This window comes from Abramis brama, assembly GCF_963993115.1.
Source record: "Abramis brama genome assembly, chromosome: 14".
Classification (NCBI taxonomy): domain Eukaryota; kingdom Metazoa; phylum Chordata; class Actinopteri; order Cypriniformes; family Leuciscidae; genus Abramis; species Abramis brama.
The window spans coordinates 23,671,001-23,695,719 of NC_139976.1; the positions used below are offsets into that span (position 1 = coordinate 23,671,001).

The 24,719-nt window shown below is 38.8% G+C and overlaps 1 protein-coding gene across 1 annotated transcript in view; it reads right to left on the reverse strand.

The window, feature by feature from the left end:
- The window catches only part of med1 (mediator complex subunit 1), a 174,084-nt gene that overhangs the window by 23,879 nt on the left and 125,486 nt on the right, over positions 1 to 24,719 (reverse strand). Inside the window, exons 13-15 of the mRNA XM_084134395.1 lie at positions 24,205 to 24,406; positions 23,398 to 23,493; positions 23,202 to 23,307 (exon numbers count right to left, since the gene is read on the reverse strand). Of these exons, the coding sequence (XP_083990521.1) occupies positions 23,202 to 23,307; positions 23,398 to 23,493; positions 24,205 to 24,406 (404 nt within the window). The remainder of the gene's footprint in view (positions 1 to 23,201; positions 23,308 to 23,397; positions 23,494 to 24,204; positions 24,407 to 24,719) is intronic.

Sequence of the window (24,719 nt, forward strand, 5' to 3'; positions counted from 1 at the left end):
CTTTTATTTTCGAATTTAATTCCTCAATCAGCGCTGGACCGGCATTTTCTGTCTTCCGCTGAGCCCTGGCCGTAGACAGATCATATGTTTCACGCTGTCAATGCAGTGGTCTGCGTTGCGCTGATCTTATTCACACTATCGAGTGTAGGTGCAGCATTCTAACATTGAGTCATAATGAGCTGTTTGTGAAGAAATTATCCGCTTCCAAATTATGTCATTTTAATCACGAAATTGAAACATTAAAAAACAATTTGCTCTTTATGGTGTGCAAGTGATAGAGCGCGGCAGCAACGAACCAACTGATCAGCTTGCAGCGTAACAACATTGAATGCCCGGCCGAACAGCTGATCATAGCTGTACAGGGCGCCTTATTATTTTTCATCTCCATAAATATATCTAGTAGTAAAGCTAATGCAAGGGCTAGAAATCAATTAATCTTTTGCTGATAGTTCCTTGTAGGGATGTTAACCGATGACCGTTTGACCGATGGTTGACCGTATCAACGTTAACCGATCAAAGATGTCGGTAGTTGGTAAAAAAAAAAAAAAAAAAAGTGATCTCTAAATTAGGCTATTATAGACAGTGGACTAAACGCTACTACAGTTAGCCATCTCATTCCACGATCTTTTTGTGTGAAGTGAACAAATCCCTCACACTCAATTTTTCATAACGCGCCTGTTTGTACTTAAACCAATAAAAACATTTGGCGCGAGGTCACAGCGGTTCGCGCGCTCACAAGGTTTGTGAAAAGTAAAGGCTACAGGCTAAAACACTCGAGGTTAGAGCCAGGGCAGACGACAGGATGAAGCGTGCAAAGAAAAGTAGTGTGTAGGACCATTTCACCAAAAAGAATGACACAGATGTAAGTTGCAACTTGTGTGATGCTTAAATACAGTAGTAGCACATCATCTATCCGCATAAGATGGGCTTAGATTTGGAAATACATTACATCTACATTTCAGTGGTAACAGATAAGGTGATGATGATAATCATCTTTCTTTATTATTGTTAGCACTAACAAGTTACCTCAAACTAAAGCGGCATCTTTTCGGAGCTGTCATTTTCTTAAATGAGCCGCGGCAATGTTTCAAATGAGCTTCTAACGCTAGACAAACGCCTTTATTTTCAACGCGATCACCTTGTACCCAAACCATTTCGAAACTAAAGGAGCCATTTGTCCTCCGATTACATACAAGCTCCTCGGCGCCGCGTTTGCGGGACTCATGTTTCACGCTGTAGGGGATTTAAAAAAAGTGACATGAGTGGAAGGGCGGCGGTGTGTGTGTGACTGTGCGTTCACACCGCCGCCGGCGAGAGCGTCAAATTTTGCCGCTCTCGCCGGCGGCGGCGTGAACGTACAGTGAGCGGGAGGCAGAGCGGCAGGAGCCGCGTTTCCATTACCCTTCAAATTGAAATTGCGAATTGGAAATACGCTCAATGGAAACACGTCAATTTAAAAAAAAAAGTTTTTGCGCTCACATGAGGTGGTTTTTCAGGCAATTCGAAAAAGGAATATTTCCTTTTATAAAGGAATATTTAACAGTTTTTGCGCATATACAGGTCACCTGACTTAGAAGGCACGGTTTGTTTGGACAGAATACGAGATGGAGTTCTTTATTAAATTCATAAAAGACAAAAGAATGACAGAAATACTGGATTCTAAACCTCAAAGAAATGCCACAATCAAGACCTCGGAGCAGAAATGAGAGAGAAACACCCAGAAACACCTCATATGTGCTGAAAGTAAGGGTCTTTCCTTACCATTAATGCTCGGATAACAAGCCTACGTTTCCTTCCATTAATAATAATAATGTCTAGTGCGGTACATGGCTGTGATATATATAAACCTACCAACGTCCGTTGCCATGATTTTTGGAATGACTTATCGCAAGAGGAAAAAATGACGTTTTAGTCGCATAACATCGGTTAATGGAAACGACGTCATTTCGCAATAGTTTTTTATCGATATTTAAAAATTAAAAATAAAAAAAAATAAAAAAACGCAAAAGTTTTGCGCAAATATGTAATGGAAACGCGCCTAGAGAGATGCAACAGAGTTGCGAAATTGCAGGCGCGGCTCGAAATGGCTATTATTTAAAATAGCGTAGCATATTTTAAACTAATCGGTTAACTGGTTTCAACCGGCTAATGAGGCTCGGTGGTCGGTCAAGAAATTTTTTCGTTTTCGCCATCCCTAGTTCCTTGTCATCATGGAGAGCGCAGTTCATGGTTGCATAGCAATGACAAATACTGTCATTTGTATAACAATGGCGAAATGTATGAATACTTACACACATACGTAAACTCCTCCATCGTTAGTTATGACCGTTCTGACTGGTGATGACGTGGTGCGCGAAATGACAGTTGGGTGATCATCGCTCTCCACTTCCTGTGAAGTGATGTATCGATGTTCCCTTATTCCCTATGCCGTGCGCAGTGCCCTTCGAACTGAACATGTTCGCTCCCTTCGGATTGGAATCTCACTTAAGATGGCGGAATACCCTGTGAAGTCCACTTACGGTCAAATGGAACGCACCTCTAGAGCGACGTTGTTGATTGTTTGAGCATGTGACTGCGCGTTTCTCCTTGTTTTCTATTATTATACGCAGCATATTTCCCGTGCGCACAAACACAGTTAAAAAACGAAATTCAGGTCCTGCATTTATTAAGACAAACCTAGTAAAAACGAATGCAGTCTATACACTGACTTGGCAGCTCTGTGAAATGTAATACAACAGTGCCACCTACTATCTAAATGCATTAACATTAAAAGTGTGAGTTGAAACTCTTTTGCATAGACATAAGTTAATGGGTTTGTCAATTAGCCTGAAATAAAAAATAAAATAAAAAATCAGATATTGTGCATCCTCACATTGGAGTCCCGAGTTCATGTACAAAGTTTGGTTTCGATACGTGACAGCGTTCCTGAAATATGAACTACTTCCTGTTTTGGCGACTATGTCGCCGATTTCGTTTGGCTGTGACGGGCAAACACTTCCGAAAACGCTTGCTTTCAGCAAGCACACTTAATAATAATAAGAAAACTTAAGAACAATAAGTGTGCTGCTTTCAGCAAGCACACTTAATTAATAACAAAATGAAAAGACACTAAAATTATGAGAGTAAGACCACCAGTACAGTGGAGAAAATTATTATTTGATCCCCTGATGATTTTGTAAGTGTCTATAATTTTTATGGTAGGTTTATTTTAACGGATAGAGGCAGAATATCAATCAAAAAATCCAGAAAAAACACATTATATAAAGGTTATAAATTGATTGGCATTTGATCGAGTGAAATAAGTATTTGATCTCCTACCAACCAGCAAGAATTCTGCCTCCCACAGATTGCTTATGTGCCCATGTGAAACACAGATTAGTCCTCTCACTTTAAGGAAGTACTCCTAATGTCAACTTGTTATGTGTATAAAAGACACTTGTCCACAGAATCTGTAAAGTTTAATAATATTCGGAAATGGAAGAAATACAAAATAACCATCAATCGCCTCGGTCTGGAGCTCCATGCAAAATCTCGCCTCATGGGGTAAGGATGATTATGACAAAGGTGAGGGATTCGCCCAGAACTACATGGGAGGAGCTTGTTAATGATCTCAAGGCAGTTGGGACGACAGTCACCAAGCAAACCATTGGTAACAAACTACGCCACAACGGATTGAAATCCTGCAGCGCCCGCAAGGTCCCCCTGCTTAAGAAGGCACATGTACAGGCCCATCTGAAATTTGCCAATGAACATCTAAGGATTCAGAGAAGGCTTGGGAAAAAGTGCTGTGGTCAAATGAGACCAAAATTGAGCTCTTTGGCATCAACTCAACTCGTTGTGTTTGGGGAAGAGAAATGCTGACTATGACCCCAAGAACACCATCCCCTACAGTCAAGCACGAAGGTGGAAACATTATGCTCTGGGGCTGTTTCTCTACTAAGGTTACAGGACGACTTCACCGTATTGAGGGGCTGATGGACGGGCCCATGTACTATAAAATCTTGTACGAAAACCTCCTTCCCTCAGCCAGAACACTGAAGATGGGTCGTGGATGGGTCTTCCAGCATGACAGTGACCCAAAACATACCGTCAAGGCAACAAAGGAGTGGCTCAAGAAGAAGCACATTAAGGTCTTGGAGTGGCCTAAATGAAACCATTCAATTGTTTATATCTAGTCTTTTTAGAGTTATAAGCATATTACTTTTAAGTATGCCACTTAGAAGTGAAATGATTAAAAATGCCTTCAGGGTGTAAGTGGTTAATATCTGCTAACACTATTTTGATTTTGGTCACCCAACAGACATTCACTGACTATAAGTAACTTTGTAACTACACGTCAATTTATCCTACTAACCTGAATCCTAACACCTAACCTAACAGTCTATTAGTAATGGCGAAGTGAAGATTTCGAAATGCAACGCAATACACCTTAACAACAAATGAGAGTGTGCCCTGTCTTGTGCATTTTAAACCTCTGAATCAGAGTGTAGGGGCTTTTTGTCCTCAAATTAAAGCCACCCATCTTGTGTGAAGGCTGAGAGATATCCTTTGATGCACATAATCCAAGAAATTACCTCCATACCCAATATAAATGCTAAATTAAGTATTTATTTCCAAAAGAAAGCAACAAAAAAGGTTAATGTTGGTCAATTAAACAATGTGTGGTCGAAAGATGTGTGCTCTCTTCACCTTCACACCTGATTCCAATCTGCCCACTTCCTTATACAATGTCACCTTACAAAATAAAAGTAATCTCCATTAAAGGAGTAGTTCACTTTAAAATACAAATTGCCCCATGATTTACTCACCCTCAAGCCATCCTAGGTGTATAGGAAACCATCCTAGGTGTAATGGCCATCCGCAGTCTACTTGCGTCAAAAGCGCAACTTACGCAACTTATGATGTCGGAAGTAGTGTAGTGCATCATGGTGTAGCGTAAATATCAGCAGTATGTTGCATTACTTGCGCTTAGACTTGAATCAAATCCGTATGTTCGTTTGGCCAGAAGATAGTTATTTTACTTTATAACGTTTTTTAAATTTTTCTTACACAAACTCATCGCTTTGCTTCAGAAGGCCTTTTAGTGACCCCCCCGGAGCCGTGTGGAGTTGTTTTATGATGGATGGATGCACTTTTTTGAGCTTCAAACTGATGGTTGCAATCCACTGCCATTATAAAGCTCGGAAGCGTCAGGGTGTTTATTAAAATAACTGCAATTATATTCGTCTGAAAGAAGAAAGTCATATACACCTAGGATGGCTTGAGGGTGAGTAAATCATGGGGAAATTTCATTTTAAAGTGAACTACTCCTTTAAACTAATCAAAAACATATTTAATCAGTTTAAGTCAACAATTAAAGGTTGTATCAGCGATTTCAGGCCCAAACATAAATGATCACATTCATCTAATCTTTCCTAACGATCCGCTAGCTGCCCGCCCCATAAGCATGCAGTCAAAAAAACGCGTCTCTGTAGGCAGCCTAGGCTCTGAGATCTGCACACAAAAACAGTTGGTTTCACTACCACTCAAAACCAAAATAAATAGTGTTCCAACGAATCACCGACAGGGGTGGGTGTTGTGAGGTTTTGCGCTCGTGCACGGCTGCCTATGACGGCTGCACGCGAAAACCTCACAACACCCACCCCTGTCGGTGATTGGTTGGAACACTATTTATTTTGGTTTTGAGTATTCCACCATAATGCGCTCCAAATGAAGGATTGAACACCCATTCAATGTTATTGCAGAAAGTTTTCCGGATTTTTTTCATGTTTCAGATCTTTCAGTGCTGCCTTAAGTTCACGGTTGGCTCCAATGAAATTAGTTCCATTATCTGATCTCATAACTGACACCTGACCTTTTCTGCAGATTAATACAGGAGTCAGTATCAAGGGAATAAGCCATTTCTAGATGGAAAGCTCTACTAACAAGGCAGGTGAACAATATACCATATCGTTTTACCTTGCTTCTTCCTCTTTTTACCATAATTGGTCCAAAATAATTTACCCCCACATTTGTAAATGGAGGGATATCTGCCTTTAAGTGTTCTTTAGGAAGGTCGGACATTTTATGTTCTCCTTTCAGTGCATGCAAGCGCTGGCAAGAAATGCAATCACTTATCACCCTTTTCACAGCAGCATTGAGCATGAGGAATCCAAAACTTCTGTTTCAATTTTGAGAGTGTATGGTTCCTTCCTGTGTCCAACTTGTTTTTGCATGTGTCATATAACAAGTGTGGTTCTTTTTGGAAGGATGACAGGATGTTTCTTTTCAGTAGGTAGTGCACTTCGACAAAGTCTACCACCAACTCTTATGAGTTCATTGAGCATTTGAGGATCTAGCTTGTATATTGCACCATTTTCTCCCTTTTGTAGACACTGAAATTCTTCAGGATAATATTGCCTTTGAAATGTAACACAGAATAGCTTGTTCTGCTTGAGTCATATCCTCAACAAATAGATGCTGTGGTTCCAACTTTTGCTTCTGTGTAACAGATTTTCCTTCCAGGTTTTTATTTTTTAAAGTTAACAAGTCAGGTTTACAGTTAACAAGCTGTTAATGGCAGAGACTCAATTGGCAACAAAAGCTAGAAAACACTTGTTAGAGTTTGTCAGGTATTTTAAAACTGTCATGCTGTCTGACCAGAACACAGAATTTGCTAGTTCCATCTGTAGTTCTGACTTTAGGAATTGATCCATCCGTGCTGCCAAAACAGCTGCAACAAGTTCAAGTCTCTCAATTGTTGTGTGCTTTTAATGAAGCCACCCTTGCCTTGTCCATTTGAAAGGACACATGTACATTGCCACATTGATTTGTTAGTCTTAAATAGGATGCTGTTCCATATGCTACCTCACTAGCATCACACAAATGGTGTAATTGGCAGGTAATGGCCTCCCCAAATCCATCTGGAATCAGTAATCTATTTATTTTAAAGGCACGCAACTAAGGAAGTTCTTCCAAACAACTCTGCCACTGAACTGTGAAGGTTTCTGGAATTGTAACATCCCATCCACATTTGCTCTAACACAGGTTTCTGAGGAGTAGCTTGGCTGTGAGGATTACTGGAGATAGACCCAATGGATAGTATATGGAGCTAATTATTGAGAGGATACCACATCTTGTAGCAGGTTGTGCCTTTAGACACGTTGTAAAGGCAAATGTGTCTTGCTCCACATTCCACTGAACACCAAGTGCTCTTTCCACAGGTAAGTGTTCCTTGTCCATGTCTAGTTGTTTTATCTCCTTAACCTTTTGCTCCTCAGGAATGAGTCTGGGGAAAGGTCTACTATTAATGATCCACTTGGTAAGTTTAAACCCACCTTTGGAACAAAGATCTTTCAAGTCAGTGTACAAGGCAATGGCTTGCTCTGTATTTGCCACGGACTTGGGACCGTCATCCACGTGAAAATTTCTGTACACTTGTCAATTTCTTTGTGACATTTTTCCTTATTGTCTTTAGCTGTCTGTTTTAGAGCAAAACTAGCACAGCTTGTGGGAGACACAGCACCGAACAGATGCACAGTCATTCTAAATTCTGCAAGAGGTTCAGTATTGTCACCACTGGGCACAAAATCCTAATTGTACTGTTTCTCAAACAACTCTTCTAGACTGGCGATATACACTATTAGCACACACAAGAGGGTTTCCATTATTAGGGCCCAAGCCCTGAAAGGGCGAAGGCCCTATTGTTTTCGTAAGGATTTTATTTTTTATTTATTTTTATTTTTTTGTGCCTTTTTGCCACTTTTGGGGCCCTTAACATGCTCAAAAACTCTTGAAACTTTGCACACAGGTCGGAACCTGCGGCCATCAGGGCCGGACTTAAGCTGGTACCCGGGCGTGGCAGGGGGGCTCGACAGCGCCCCCTGGAATGGGGTCCGAAATCTTGGTCCATATATCAAACACGCTTGCATGTAATAATATGAAACACAGTACACATATAGATCTCATCGGGCCGAACAACTTTCATGCTCTAAGTTTTACAAAAGCCCAACAGGAAGTCGGTTATTATACGTTGTTTGGAAAACGCATACAATGGAATGTGAAATACTCCTCCTAGGGAATTCATCCGATCGCCGCCAAACTCGGTGTGAATGAAGTCAAGACATTGAGGATGAATTCTTGCGAACAGATTTTTGATATCTCGAACGGTTTGGCCGTGGTGAAGAAACGAATTTATGGCGAATAATGGGACACAGGAAGTGTGTTATAACTTCTGCATACATTAACTGATCTTGCTGAAACTCGAGCAGTGTATTCGTTGTAAGAGGCCGATCACATGGATGTGACATTTGTGAGTCAAAGTTATAGCGCCACCAACTGGCAACGGAAGTGTGTCACTTTCAAAATGCTTTGAAATCACTCTCTTATTTTTACCCGATTTGCTTAAAACTTTATGTGTATAATGTAGACACACGGCAGATGTAGACCTGTGAAAGGATTATTGATATCTTAGATACTGTTGCCGTGGCAACGCATCAAACTTTAATATTCTTTTCGGATGCTTTTGAGACTCTTCACATGCTTGAAAATGCATGAAACTCGACAGACACATCACATTTATTATCCAGTAGACATGTGCAAAGTTTCAGAAACGGGCGTGGTGGAATGGCTCAGTAGCGCCACCTTTAGTCAAAAATGGGGGCTTAGTTTTTCCTAGAATCACTAAACTTGGTAGGTGTATTGTTCTCATCAAGCCGGACAACTTTCTAATTTACAGTCATTACCTCAGACCCACAGGAAGTCAGATATTTTGGTTTGAATGTGGATTTTCTGGAGAATTTTCTCTCTCTCTCTGTGTGTCTGTGTGTGTGTGGGGGGGGATTTGTCTATTCCATTTAATCTTTGTTTTTCAAGGTTTCAGGGGCTTTTGGGGCCCTTAACGTGCTCAAAAACTCTTGAAACTTTTCACACAGGTCAGAACCCACGGTCATCAGAGCCGGGCTGAAGCTGGTACCCGGGCGTGGCAGGGGGGCTCAACAGCGCCCCCTTGGACACGGTCTGAAAACTTGGTCCATATATCAAACACGCTTGCATGAATTAATATGAAACTCGGTACACATATAGACCATTTCAAGGACGTAAACAATAACATTCCGTTGGAATGCTACTGCGCATGTCTGGCCGTGAAGCATTTCCGGTGGCGGCGTTTTTAAATCTCAGGTCTGTGAAAACAAGCGCGTAACTTTTACGTCTAGCGAAAAGGCAACAGTTAAAGTATTTCCAAAAACTGAAAATAAACGATGATTGGAATTACCGGACCCTTTAAATAAGACTTTGATGCGTATACTTTTTACACAGAACAACGTTTGCCTGAGTAGTCCGATTGGGTGTTGCGGCTGCTTGCGTGTACACGAGAGATGCGATAAAAGCCTAACTTATCGCAGTCTGGATACTTACAATTAATTTCTTAGCAGAAAGGTTGGGAACATTCGTTCGTAAAATGTTGATGACATCTGTCTTGTGTTTGGTGAAGATGAAGCAAGTCAAACAGCGTCAAAAACGTACTTATGGTTTGTCCGGGGAGGTTACGAGTGGGCATTTCACTTGCATTTGCTGGCATATCTATGCAAATATTCATATTTATTTGTACAGCGCTATTCAAAATACATATCGTTTCAGAGCAGCTTTAGAGAACATGCATGTATATTACAACGCTAAATGTACGCTAGTAAACGGACTTCAGTAAAAATCGCTTTAAGTTATGCCAGTACTCATTTCATTCGTTTCCAAATGTGTGTGCTTAGTTGGGTGAAGTGTGTTGCTGTGGAACGGTGTGCGAGAGGGTTTAAATGTCCTATCTGAGCCCCTCATGTGGTCACAAATAAATAGAAGGTGAAAGCAATGCAATGCTGGCTGTCTTTTTTTTCTAATGCATAAACCTGTATTAGTCATTTAAGAGAAATGTATACGTGAAGATTAATAATTGTAAAATTAAGAATAAAACATACAGAATACACTTTTTAGGTCCTTGAAGGGAAAATGTTATTTTATGGTTAGTATAGTCACATACAGATTTGCTAGCTGTGTGTGTATTTATGTAGTCAACATTTGAAGTGGATCAAAAAAGTTAATCAAAGTTGTCCTAAGACAAGAACGGGTATTGTTCAAAATTAATGTTAACTTTGATGAAAGGTTTTTATCCACTTCAAATGTTGACTACTGTATATATTTAAAAATACATAAACAAAAGAAACATCCTCTCACTTTTAACAGCTTTTATTTCCAGCAAATTTCTTAATGTGTAAATAAATACTTGTATGAACATAATCTGCTTCAACAACTGAGACAACAACATAAAACACATTTCACAGACTTTTTTTGACAAACAGAAATGGAGTTATGAGTCCCTGAACAAAGGGGGTCAATATCAATCCTCAAGGTCTCAAACACATCTGGGGGTTCATATGTGTGCAGAATTATTGATTTTGCACGTTGATTTTCTGATCATATATTTTTTTCTCCAGACACATTTTTACCAATTCCAAACCACATTAATCTTAACTTACAATTCATTTTGTATTTAATAATTTATAAGTGATATAGAATTGTTCATCAAGGCTGGAAATTAAAAAAACCTTATATTCAGATGTGCATAATTATTAGGCACGTTTTCTTTTACAGTTAAAATAAGCCAAAAAAGAGAGGTAAAGAATACTAAAAAATGCCCCACACTTAAGAATCACAAGCTGAAGTGTAGTAAAATACATGAAGAATTAATCTTCCAGAATCTGGCATTAAGTTTTAGGAGTTCATTTTTAAAAATTAACTCCCAAAACTTACCGATGAAGATGAATTCTTCAAACAGTGGAACAAGAGGATGTGATGCTGGTCCTTCAAGAGTCAGTCCCAATCTGTCTGTCCATAAAGCCTATAAAAACAGTCTTCATGTATTTTACTACACTTCAGCTTGTGAACCCAAGTCTCTGAGATCCTGATATCTTGCTCTTCTGGAGACTCCAGGTAAGTTGCAGTTCTGGAAAATGGTGGCGCTGGAGACTAAAGGGTTCCTGATGGTTTCACACTTATTATTTTGCAGTTAACATGCGTCTTTTCTTCTCCGCCTGATTTTGTCTGACCCTGCTGACCCAATGAGGATTTCACTGTCCAATGGTCATGCTCCTTCTCATGGGCATTTAATAATTTGTGACTTTTCAGTCTGAGTTAAATCTCTTTTTTGGCTTATTTTATCTGTAAAAGAAAACGTGCCTAATAACTATGCACACCTGAATATAAGGCGTTTTCATTTCCAGTCTTCATGTACAATTATATATCCCTTAAATATATTAAATACAAAATGAATAGTAGTTATTAAGCTTAATGTGGTTTTGAATTGGTAAAAATGTGTCTGAAAAACAAAATATGATCAGAAAATCAAGGTGCCTAATAATTCTGCAGACACTGTATGGTCACATGTGGTTTGGCTGTCGTTCCTGTCTCCCTGTAGTAGTCTTGGACGTCTTAAATTACAAATGATGGCTTTCCTATTGAAGACAAAAGCAGAAAAACAATTATTAACTTAATCTGGTTAATGCACAATATTTAAGAACTAATGCTACTATTGTGTACTATAGTAAATGTTGGAATTAACATTAGCCAAAAAAGTTTACCGTTACCTTTTGTAAACTACTGCAGCACACCATTCAGGTAACTGTTATACAGTATACATTCTGTAATGTGTTACTTACTGCAGTTGTCAACTAACTAGACAGCTAGCCAACAAATGTTAACTCCTACTTAATTACAGCCCACAGAAGACAGAACATTTAGGGGAAAAGACGGAAATAAAAGCTTGGCCTATTTTCACTAAATTACACGCGTCAAAATGCTAGGTTTATATGTAAACAATAACGAACAGAGCTATCTTAAATTATGCTGCAGCATACATAAACAGTTAACGTAAAGAAATAAAAATAATCCAATGGGGGTGGGAGTATTTTACTTACCAGAATCGAAATGTGTGCTGTATATTGCTAGTTGCGTATTCAGCCTTCTCGCTTCACTGATGCAATCCAGGCGCGTTTTTCAGGAATTTAAACATTTTAATTAAAAAAAAAAAGTTCGTTTCGGGCCAGAAGGAGGACCCAACTAACGAGCAACAAGGACCTAATTTTAATTTAGATATTCTAAATAGCAGGATTAAATAAATTATCGCAATCCCACTGTACATCAAGCGCATCCCGCCATTGTTTTGAATGCGCTCGACAACTAACCGGAAACGTCCTAGGGCCAAATACGTCACTTCCTTAAACAGACGAAAGGCCGTTGAAATGGTCTATAGATCTCATCAGGCCGAACAACTTCCGCACTCTAAGTTATTAGCTCCGCCCAACAGGAAGTCGGCTATTATGGGTTGTTTGAAAAACGCATGCAGTGGAATTTGATGTACTCATCCTAGAGAATTCATCCAATCGCCTCCAAACTCGGTCAGCATGAAGTCAAGACATTGAGGATTATAAATTGCGGACGGATTTTTGATATCTCGAACGGAATCCTCAATGTCTTGACTTCATGCTGACCGAGTTTGGAGGCGATTGGATGAATTCTCTAGGATGAGTACATCAAATTCCACTGCATGCGTTTTTCAAACAACCCATAATAGCCGACTTCCTGTTGGGCGGAGCTAATAACTTAGAGTGTGGAAGTTGTTCGTCCCGATGATATCTATAGACCATTTCAACGGCCTTTCGTCTGTTTAAGGAAGTGACGTATTTGGCCCTAGGACGTTTCCGGTTAGTTGTCGAGCGCATTCAAAACAATGGCGGGATGCGCTTGATGTACAGTGGGATTGCGATAATTTATTTAATCCTGCTATTTAGAATATCTAAATTAAAATTAGGTCCTTGTTGCTAATTAAAATTAGGTCCTTGTTGCCCGATATATAAATATAGCTGCGAGCAGCGATGGAGGGCCCAAGCCGGTGACACCGCCACCCCGGTGGCTTTAGTGTAGCTAAAGGCACCAGGGTGGCGGTGCTACCGGCTTGGGCCCGCAATCGCTGCTCGCAGCTATATATTTTTTTTTTTTTTTTTTTTTTTTTTTTTTGCCTTTATGCAACTTTTGGGGCCCTTAACATGCTCAAAAACTCTTGAAACTTTGCACACAGGTCAGAACCCGCGGCCATCAGGGCCGGACTGAAGCTGGTACCCGGGCGTGGCAGTGGGGCTCGACAGCACCCCCTGGAATGGGGTCCGAAATCTTGGTCCATATATCAAACACGCTTGCATGTAATAATATGAAACTCAGTACACATATAGATCTCATCGGGCCGAACAACTTTCGTGCTCTAAGTTGTACAAAAGCCCAACAGGAAGTCGGTTATTATACGTTGTTTGGAAAACGCATACAATGGAATGTGAAATACTCCTCCTAGGGAATTCATCCGATCGCCACCAAACTCGGTGTGAATGAAGTCAAGACATTGAGGATGAATTCTTGCGAACGGATTTTTGATATCTCGAACGGTTTGGCCGTGGTGAGGAAACGAATTTATGGCGAATAATGGGACACAGGAAGTGTGTTATAACGTCTGCATACATTAACTGATCTTGATGAAACTTCCGCAGTGTGTTCGTTGTAAGAGGCCGATCACATGGATGTGACTATTGTGAGTCAAAGTTATAGCGCCACCAACTGGCTGCAGGAAGTTTGTCACTTTCAAAATGCTTTGAAATCACTCTCTTATTTTTACCCGATTTGCTTCAAAATTTATGTGTATAATGTAAACACACGGCAGATGTAGACCTGTGGAAGGATTATTGATATCTTAGATACTGTTGCCGTGGCAACGCATCAAACTTTAATATTCTTTTCGGATGCTTTTGAGACTCTTAGCATGCTTCAAATTGGATGAAACTCGACAGACACATAACACTTATTAGCCAGTAGACATGTGAAAAGTTTCAGAAACGGGCGTGGCAGATGGGCTCAACAGCGCCCCCTTGAACGGGGTCTGAAAACTTGGTCCATATATCAAACACGCTTGCATGAATTAATATGAAACTCGGTACACATAGAGATCTCATCGGGCCGAACAACTTTCCCTGGTCAAGTTTTACACCAGCCCAACAGGAAGTCAGCTATTATGGGTTGTTTGAAAAACGCATGCTGTGGAATTTGATGTCCTCTTCCTAAAGAATTCATCCAATCGCCTCCAAACTCTGTCCGCATGAAGTCAAGACATTGAGGATGCTAAATTGCGGACTGATTTTTGATATCTCGAACGGTTTGGTCGTGGTGAGGAAACGAATTTATGGCGAGAAAAGAGAAACACGAAGTGGTATAACTTCTGCACACATTAACTGATCTTGATGAAACTTCAGCAGTGTGTTCGTGGTAAGAGGCCGATCAGATGGATGTAACTATTGTGAGTCAAAGTTATAGCGCCACCAACTGGTAGCATGAAGTGTGTCACTTTCAAAATGCTTTTGACAAAAGTGAGGGGGTTAATTTTATGTACAGTCACAAAAATCAGTACACATATTGGTCTCATCGAGCCGGACAATTTTCAAATTTTCAGTAATTAGCTTCGAGCAACAGGAAGTCAGATATTTTGGTTTGAATGTGGATTTCTTTGCAAAATCAGCCTCTGAATTTTTACCCACTCCTCTTAAGTGGTTTATTTTATTCCCACCAAACTTTTTCAACATGATGAAAATACATTAAAGATGCTAAATTGTAAACAGGTAATAAATATCTCAAACGGTTTTGCTATGGCGAGGGATAATGTCAAAAAATGAAACACTAAAAACCTCCTATCTTCTAAAAATGTAATTATACACCATTTATTTCTATATAAAATTATACAAATATCAGAACGAAACCCATTTTATTCTTTTTTTTTCAATTTTATAATTGTTTAAGTTTAAAAACATCCAGAATGTTTTTTTAGTCCAAAAAATAAATAAATTATGTCATTCATAGTGCTATACTGCCCTCTTGTGTTCAAAGTCAGGTTGGCCTATTGTATCTATATATATCTATATTTTTATTTATTTATTTATTTTTTGTTACACACACACACACACACACACATATATATATATAAATATAGCTGCGAGCAGCGATGGAGGGCCCAAGCCGGTGACACCGCCACCCCGGTGGCTTTAGTGTAACTAAAGGCACCAGGGTGGCGGTGCCACCGGCTTGGGCCCTCCATCGCTGCTCGCAGCTATATTTAGCTTTGTTTCCATTGTTGCCATTCAGAGGTCCATTTACCATCCAAGGATTGTATGGTATTCTTTTCTCAGCATGGTGCAGAACAGTTGAATGTTTTTGCTGGCAGATTTTACAAGTCATACGTCTGACATTTCACACTCATATGTCCCTTAGGCAAAGCATCCAAAACAAAGTCCTTTGGCCTTGAAAAATATCACACTTTTTTTTTTAGGTGCTGCTTTCATTTTCTCATATACTTGTATTATATGATCACCATAACAAAACAAACAAGAATATTCAAAGGCACTCTTGCTTCACAAGACTGCCCAATGTTTGTCACTGCTGTAGCAAAACTACTTCCTCTTCCTTGTAGTTTAATTTGATTTGAAACCTTAATTTTGGCTTTCACATGTACCTTTATGGATGTGTCCAGAATGTCACCAAACACAAAATCTATAGTTATCTGTACTTTTCTATGAACTGCACTATATCCAGGAATTTGTCTCTTTGCTTGGTTTTGTCCTGAATTTAAAAAGCAACTGACCTCCATCAGTCACACAGTTTGAAAGGTATATTGGATATAATGGTTTTCATATTGAAGGTTGTCTCCAGTTCCACTATAGAACCAATGCTCTGTATTGTATTAAAACATCCTTAAAGCCTTGCCATCTTCAGCTCTAATGACTGACCAATTTAAGGTCTTTTCCATCAATGCATTACTGATCTTAATTGCATCCCCCCAAATTGTTGTAGTAACCTCCTAGCCTCCTTGTAACCCTGATCTGGGTTCATATGAATGCAAATGCGTACCAACTCTCTTGGCTGTCCACCAGTGTACTGCTCCAAAAAATAAAGCTGATCTTGACTATTATCAGTCTTTCCTTTGATGGAATGTTCAAAAGCTTGTATACAAAATTCAAACTGAAGAGGATCGCCATAAAACACTGTTTTTTCTCTAGAAGGTAGCAATGAGAGTTGATGCGTCTTGACAAGTAGTTAAGTGATATCAGTTTGTCTGCATATCACATCTTCAAAACAAATTATTACCATCATTGGTAGCAACATGCTTTTGGCTACCCAACACAAGACTATGGGGTATTACTTGTCCAGAATTTTGGTCTGCAGGGTGTACAAGCACAGCATAACTGCTAGGACTGAAGGGTTCAAAGGGTGGTGTGCAGGGCGTGTTTGAACCCAAAATTGTCAGATGTAGGCTAGACGAAATTGCGTGGCAGATATAGTGTTGTAGCCGCGTCTGTTCGATTGGTAAAATGTGATAAGGCTACTCAGTTTTGTGGTAACGTTAGCCATGTTCTTCATGTACCGGCCTTTTTACAGCTTCGGCTGAAGTTGTCCTTGTGTTAATTGTCGTGTAATAACTTCTGTATGACCTGGCAATAAACATTTTTGTAATTGTGTCTATAATGTGATTGGCTAAACTTATTTTATTTCGGGTGCGGGTCGGGTGTCGGTTCTATTTTAAGCAGGTCGGGTGCGGATTTTAATTAGTGCTGCTGTCGGAAAACGGGTCGGATGCGGTTTGAAGCACTGCGGTTTGAAGCACTGCGGGTGCGGATTTACAAAATCGGACCCGTGCAGGACTCTGATGTACGGTTGAACGCCTAATCTCTCCATTGTCATACTGTACATCAGGGACCTTTTTGCTGTCACTCTGAGCTACTGTTATGAGCCCACAGTGAAACTGCCAATCAGAGCAGAACTCCTCATTACTATTCATGACCCTTCCAAATAAGGTAAAAACAGACCATTTCATTCTAGGGCCAATTTCTAGGGTTGAAAATGGACCTGTAAAACCATATCTGGACATTTTAAATGCCCTTAAATAAGCCATACTCTCTATGTAGATATCAGAGACAAAATTAAAATATTATTTCAACACATTCTAGGGCACCTTTAATTTCCTTAAAAAAAATATGGAATAATATCAACTTAGGTTCATCCCAATCTTTATGATCCCCTTCCCTTTCAGATACAGGTTATGACCTATGTACAGACACCTGCATTTCCATAAAAACAGCCAAGTGCTTTTCAAACGCTTCCACATGACTTTGAACAACTTCCACATCTTCACCAGCGTTTATCAATGTCATGACATCATTCTTTTTCTGTGTAAGCACACCATGATTTGCTCTTTGTGACCCAATCAATTTATACAATGACCCTTCATAAACTCCTTCGGGTAATTATTCATCTTATGCAACCTCCATACTCAAATCTATCATGAAGCACAAGGGTGGTGCTTTTAAACACAAAATTCCAAGCCACACTCTTTCTTCATATTTCTTGACACAGCAAGCTTCAACAGCCCAGTAAGTAAGCTTAGGCCCCAAGTTTCAAATTAACTCACATACATGCTGGTTAAAGTGCCCCTATTATGCTATTTTAAAGTTTCCTAATGTTGTTTTGGACACTCCTACGACAGGTTTACATGCATCAAAGGTCAAAAAACGGTTTAATTTTCTCATAATATACATTTGCACATCACCACATTTTCAGTGATTCTCAAACGACTCGTCAGATGAATCAGTCTCTCTAAATCCCTCCTTTCCGCAAGCTACTCTGTTCTGATTGGCCAGACAGCGCAGTCTGTTGTGATTGGCTTACCGCGTACAGCGCGTCGAAAACAAAAACGTCCATTACCATAACAACGTCAGCTCTGTGTGTCCTGAGGCTTCCTAAACCGTAAACTAAACACAGTAACAAACAATGAACAACGAGTGCGAGTCCGATGATGAAACATTGGAAGAATTCATTCAACCCGAACCTCCATCGCAAGGACGACTTGAGAAGGACATTTCTCAGTAGCTACGTTTACATGGACACAATCGGAATGAAATCAATCCGATTGATGAATCCGAACAAGGTGTTTACATGAATGATAAATAAAGTAATCGGGTTGATGTGCGCGTTTATATGTCACAAGTTTCAAATCGGATCTGATGTTTTGACATGCGCACACTGCACGAATATACAGAGTTTCCCGCTGTTCGCGCATAAATATTCTCATCTATTGGTTCTTTATTTGTTTTAAACAGCAGACGTAATATTAATTCGTCTCTGGTCATAATTTAGAGCATATTAACCGTTTTGCTTATTGCTGCTTATTGATCACGCAGTAAATGCCCCTCCCCGTGGCCAAAACCAGACGTCTGTGGATGAGAATCCAAAACAAGGACTGGTGGGACATTGTCCTGCTTCACTTCACAGACGCGCAAGTGAAATGAGAATTTTAGAATGACGGGAAACTTATTAATATGACACTTTATTCAACAGGAAGAACAGCTCGTTCCGCGCGTCATACGTCATTACGCTATTTAACGTCATCGCACATGCGCAGTCCTTTCTGTTTCTGTTTTCAATCCGATCAAGTGTTTACATGTTCTCTCGATCGGATTACAAAAGGGATAAACCACCCCTTTCAATCCGATCGAAATTTCATTCGGATCAAGCTCAGTCGGATCGATTAAGGTGTTTACATGAAGGTTTTTTAGTCCGATTGAGCCTTCAATCCGATTATAAGTGTCCATGTAAACGCAGCTAGTGATACACTACTCAGTTTGAGGTACATTATGAGATGTTGCAACTGTAATTACTCACCATCAGTATTAACAAGTGCATGTCCATCAACAAACCGATTATTGAACTTATAGGCCTACTTATTTATTTACCAAGTATTTTTCTAATTTATTGCGGTGAACATGTGGAAACTGTATCAATAACAGTGCATACATTAGCCAAGCTCTAGCGTGAATGACTAATGTAACATAAACGTGAGTAAAACAAATCTTGCTCCATGCATAATCTTTACTCAAAGTAGTGAGAACGACAGACGATCTGCATTAATATACAGTTTTAGGTAATAGTGGCCCACAACTGATCAGCAGAAGTATTTCAGTAAGACCGTAATAATGTGAGTTAGCCAGAAGCAGGAGACCAACACAATATAAAACTCAAAACTAAGTATTTTGAACACCATCTTTCAAGAGCAAGCGGTTTGCGAATCCTGGATTGAACTGAGATTTGAGAAGCAGTCATCTGTCAGTAAAATAAAGGGAACACAGCAAAAGTTTAGGATTATACTGCTGTGGTATCGTGGTAAAGATGAATTTTAACCACTGATTCTTCACATGCTCGTCCTTGGGCGGTGAAAAAAACTGGCTTTACCTTCACATTGTAGTGCACAGCTTCTTGTGTATGGGGTGAGATTTCGGTCACAATTCTGCGCGCGCAAGATCACATTTTGAGCGTGCAAAAGGGCATTTTGCACGCGCGGGAACTGAGTTTTGCGGAGAAATGTTCGTCTCGCAGATAAGAAAATATTGCGAGCGAACGAAAATCAGTTTTGCATTTAAAATAAGTATTTGGATGTGCGCGGACGTTCTCTTTCGCGTGTGCAAAGTTTCACTTTCTTGCTCCTTTCATACCAGCCGTGAGCGCTCTCTAAGCGCAGACGGCTCGCTTGCTCAACACAACCCAGCGTTACAATATGCCATAATTCCAGCCAATCAGAGATGAAACTGCTAAATTCTGATTGGCTGGCTTGAAAACCAATCACAAGACTCCCTGCATCACCGACTGCGGAAGAGAACTAGTGCAGTTGAGTAAAGTTGGCAGTAAATTCACAGATTCGAACTTCCCGGGTCAATAACTCGTGAGCTAAATGTTGTTACTGCACAAATAACACCTCTTTTTAATCGTAGTAATGTAGACAAGCAGCTACAACCTAATTTTCCTCCAAACGAGCTTTCCCTCGCAGTGGACAAAATACATTGATCTCTATGCACAGGCGGCAGCGAGACAGATCCGAAGGGACCGTCTGAAAAGTGCAAAACCTGAAAAGCGTTACTACGAAAACAGTCAATAACTTCACAGTCACACACTATAGTGTCATCAGATTCAGTTCACACATCACTGCTGTCCTGATGGTTATACTACAACACTTATTTTGTATAAATATCGTTTTGCATATTTTTTATGATTATTATTTATGAAAAAAATTCAAAAACTTCACTGTAATTCACTGTATTGTTGGCAAATTCAGTTCACACATCACTGCTGTCCTGATGGTTATACTACAAGACTTATTTTGTATAAATATCGTTTTGCGTATTTTTTACTTTTAATTTTTTATGAAAAATATTCAAAAACTTCACTGTAATTCACTGTATTGTTGGCAAATTCAGTTCACACATCACTGCTGTCCTGATGGTTATACAACAACGCTTATTTTGGGAAAAATATAGATTTTAAATTGTATATACTATTGTAAATGTAGAAGTTTAATGATTTTTATGAAAAATATTCAATAACTTCACTGTAATTTACTGTATTGTTGCCAAATTCAGTTCACACATCACTGCTGTCCTGAAGGTTATACAACAACACTTATTTTGGTAAAATATATATTTTAAATTGTATATACAATTGTACTGTAAATGTATAATTTTTATGATTTTTATGAAAAATATTCAATAACTTTACTGTAATTCACTGTATTGTTGCCAAATTCAGTTCACACATCACTGATGTCCTGATGGTTATACTACAACACTTATTTTGGAAAAAATGTTTTTTTAAGTTGTATATACAATTGTAAATTTATGATTTTTTTAAATGATTTTTATGAAAATATTCAATAACTTTGGACATCAGTGATGTGTGAACTTAATTTGGCAACAATACAGTGAATTACAGTTATGTTATTGAATATTTTTCATAAAAATCATAATAATTATACATTTACAATTGAATATACAAATTAAAATATATATATTTCCCTAAAATAAGTGTTGTAGTATAACCATCAGGACAGCAGCGATGTGTGAACTGAATTTGGCAACAATACAGCGAATTACAGTGAAGTTATTGAATATGTTTCATAAAAATCATAAAAATTCGACATTTACAATTGTATATACAATTTAAAATATATATTTTGCCTAAATAAGTGTTGTAGTATAACCATCAGGACAGCAGTGATATGTGAACTGAATTTGGCAACAATACAGTAAATTAGAATATTTTTCATAAAAATCATAAAAAAATCAGAAATGTACAATTGTATATACAACTTAAAATATATTTTCCCCAAAATAAGTGTTGTAGTATAACCATCAGGACAGCAGTGATGTGTGAACTGAATTTGGCAACAATACAGTGAATTACAGTTATGTTATTGAATATTTTTCATAAAAATCATAAAAATTATACGTTTACAATTGTATATATAATTTAAAATATATATTTTTCCCAAAATAAGTGTTGTAGTATAACCATCAGGACATCAGTGATGTGTGAACTGAATTTGCCAACAATACAGTGAATTACAGTGAAGTTTTTGAATATTTTTCATAAATAATAATCATAAAAAAATACGCAAAACGATATTTATACAAAATAAGTCTTGTAGTATAACCATCAGGACAGCAGTGATGTGTGAACTGAATTTGATGACACTATAGTGTGTGACAGTGACGTTTTTGACTGTTTTCGACTGTTTTCGTAGTAATGCTTTTCGGGTTTTGCACTTTTCAGACGGTCCCTTCGGATCTGTCTCGCTGCCGCCTGCGCATAGAGATCAATGTATTTTGTCCACTGCGAGGGAAAGCTCGTTTGGAGGAAAATTAGGTTGTAGCTGCTTGTCTACATTACTACGATTAAAAAGAGGTGTTATTTGTGCAGTAACAACGTTTAGCTCACGAGTTATTGACCCGGGAAGTTCGCCAGCTTTACTCAACTGCACTAGTTCTCTTCCGCAGTCGGTGATGCAGGGAGTCTTGTGATTGGTTTTCAAGCCAGCCAATCAGAATTTAGCAGTCTCATCTCTGACTGGCTGGAATTATGGCATATTGTAACGCTGGGTTGTGTTGAGCAAGTGAGCCGTCTGCGCTTAGAGAGCGCTCACGGCTGGTATGAAAGGAGCAAGAAAGTGAAACTTTGCACACGCGAAAGAGAACGTCCGTGCACATCCAAATACTTATTTTAAATGCAAAACTGATTTTCGTTCGCTCGCAATATTTTCTTATCTGCGAGACGAACATTTCTCCGCAAAACTCAGTTCACGCGCGTGCGAAATGCCCTTTTGCACGCTCAAAATGTGATCTTGCGCGCAGAATTGTGACCGAAATCTCACCCCATACTTGTGGAGCACACATTGTAGAGCACAGCAGGAATCAGCTGCAAAATTGAGGGCGTTCAAGTTTTCCCTGGTGTCTGCGCGCGCAATATGCTAATGTTTTGTCTTGACGTCACAATGAAACGGCTTATGACTCGTTTGAAACACGATTCATTTAATTGACTCAGAGTCGACTCTTACTTTTGAAAGACAATAACTTTTTATATGGTGGACTTTCAGATTTAAAACTTTGCAGGATGTTTTCATTCACTTGGAGCTATGTTACACAATACATGGAAGGTCATTTTCAAAAATCCATAATAGGGGCCCTTTAAATGCTGGTTGTTTGCTCCAATTTTGCTCCATCCAAATCCCAGGTCAAAGCAGCTTTCGACTTGAATTTGTAGAGGCTTTTTGTCCACAAATGAATCCAAAATTAAAGCCACCCATCTTGTGTAAAGGTTGAGGAATTCTTTGACACACATTCCAAGAAATGACCTCCATTCCCAATATAAATGCAAACTTAAGCATTTATTTCCAAAAGAAAGCAACAAAAAAGGTTAATGTTGTGCAATTAAACAATGTGTGGTCGAAAGCTGTGTGCTCTCTCCACCTTCACACCTGATTTCAATCTGACAACTTCCTTATACAGTCACCTTACAAAATAAAAGTAATCTCCTTTTAATTCATCAAAACATTAAATCAAAGTTGTAGGGAAAGGACGAGTAAGCAGTTAATAAGCAGTTAATTTCTCAATTTTAGCATTCATCATCTATATATTTTTTTAAAGCTTGTGAAACTGTTTTCTTGCCACTATGCATGCTTAAACTCACATATTATAGTCATGTATGAGGAGCACAAACGCAAAAAGTCTTCGGGTAAGCATAGGTTCAATGCCATCCGTTACACCTACCTCTGAACTACTTTGGTAATGAAGTCATCAGTGCAGATCAAAGCATCAGATAAACCCTTATAGAGCTTACAGGCCACCTGCATCGAATCAATCACCTCCATCACCACTGAGAGCAAAAACAGACTGAGTCAGACATCAGAAGAGGCAACACTGATAACTTAAATGTAAATTGTGAGAGGTAAACATTTTTCCTTACCACATACAAGTGATTCATTTACAGGGTGTTGAAAGGACACACTAAAGCTTGAGTCTGTTAGTGGACACACTTCAAACTGCAGCAGTCCAGGAGTATCTGTTAAAAACATGAAATTATTTGGGTTGCACTTTATTTTACAGTACATGCACTTACATGTACTTACAATATACTTGACTAAGAAAGTACTGGGTAAAATAAGGTTACGTTTAGGGTTAAGGTTACGTTTAGGGGTAGGTTCAGAGTTAGTACCTAGTTATTACCCAGCTATTGTAATTTCTATATCTATAAATAGATATTATGTACATGGGGAACAGGACTGTAAAATAAAGTGGGTTTATTAAAGAATAAAGCTTTATTCTAAGCTGTCATTGTTACAGTGTAAATATATACTTAAGTACTGTATAATATTATTTAACAACATGTACTTACTATAAGGTTAGGGTAGGATTAGGATTTGGTTGAGGGTAAGTTGCATGTAATTATGCATAATTTACAGCTATGGTAAGTACATGTAACGTGTAACAAGGACACTGTAAAATAAAGTTTTACCATAAAGTGCTACCATTATTTGCAAAACTCTACATTTATGAGCAGAATATATAATTAACTTAGTATTACAATAGTTGATTTCAGATCTCATTTTAGCAGTCTTTAGAACAAACTCTCACCAAAGCAAATTAAAATGACAAATTTGGACTTGGACTTTTAACATTAATTATATATTACTTTGTCCACCTCAATAAAAAATATTTTTACTAATCTACCAACTCCTACAGCCATAATTATTACGAAAAACAACACACCCACCTTCCTTAATGTAGGTCTTTTTGACACAGCTGCTAATAAGAGTGTTGTAAGCAGCCTGGTGTCTTATAATGTCGAGGAGAGCAGGCACCTGAGCAGGATGTCTGAAGGGAATCTTGGAAACCAAAGCTCCTTGAAGACACCTCCCATCCTGTACTGGGGCACCACCATTTAGGAAATAACAATGCTGCTGGCCTGGTAAAGACTAGTTGGATAGAAAGACAAACCATTTAGAGAATCAGATGAAAATCATAATAATTATATACTTTATACGTTATACACTTTAACTATACAGGGATATACTTTTTTCCCTGTTATGTCCTGTCATAACAGGGACAGATGTTAAACAAACTGTTAAATGTGCTGATTTTTTATTCATATATTAGATGAATCATGTTCTGTTCAGAATATATGGTAGTTGACCGATTTCTGGACTAACTTATTTTCTAATCAAATTTGACGTAAAAGAATTTGTCTAACCTGGGGCCATATGTATAAAACTTCTCAAAAATGCTCTT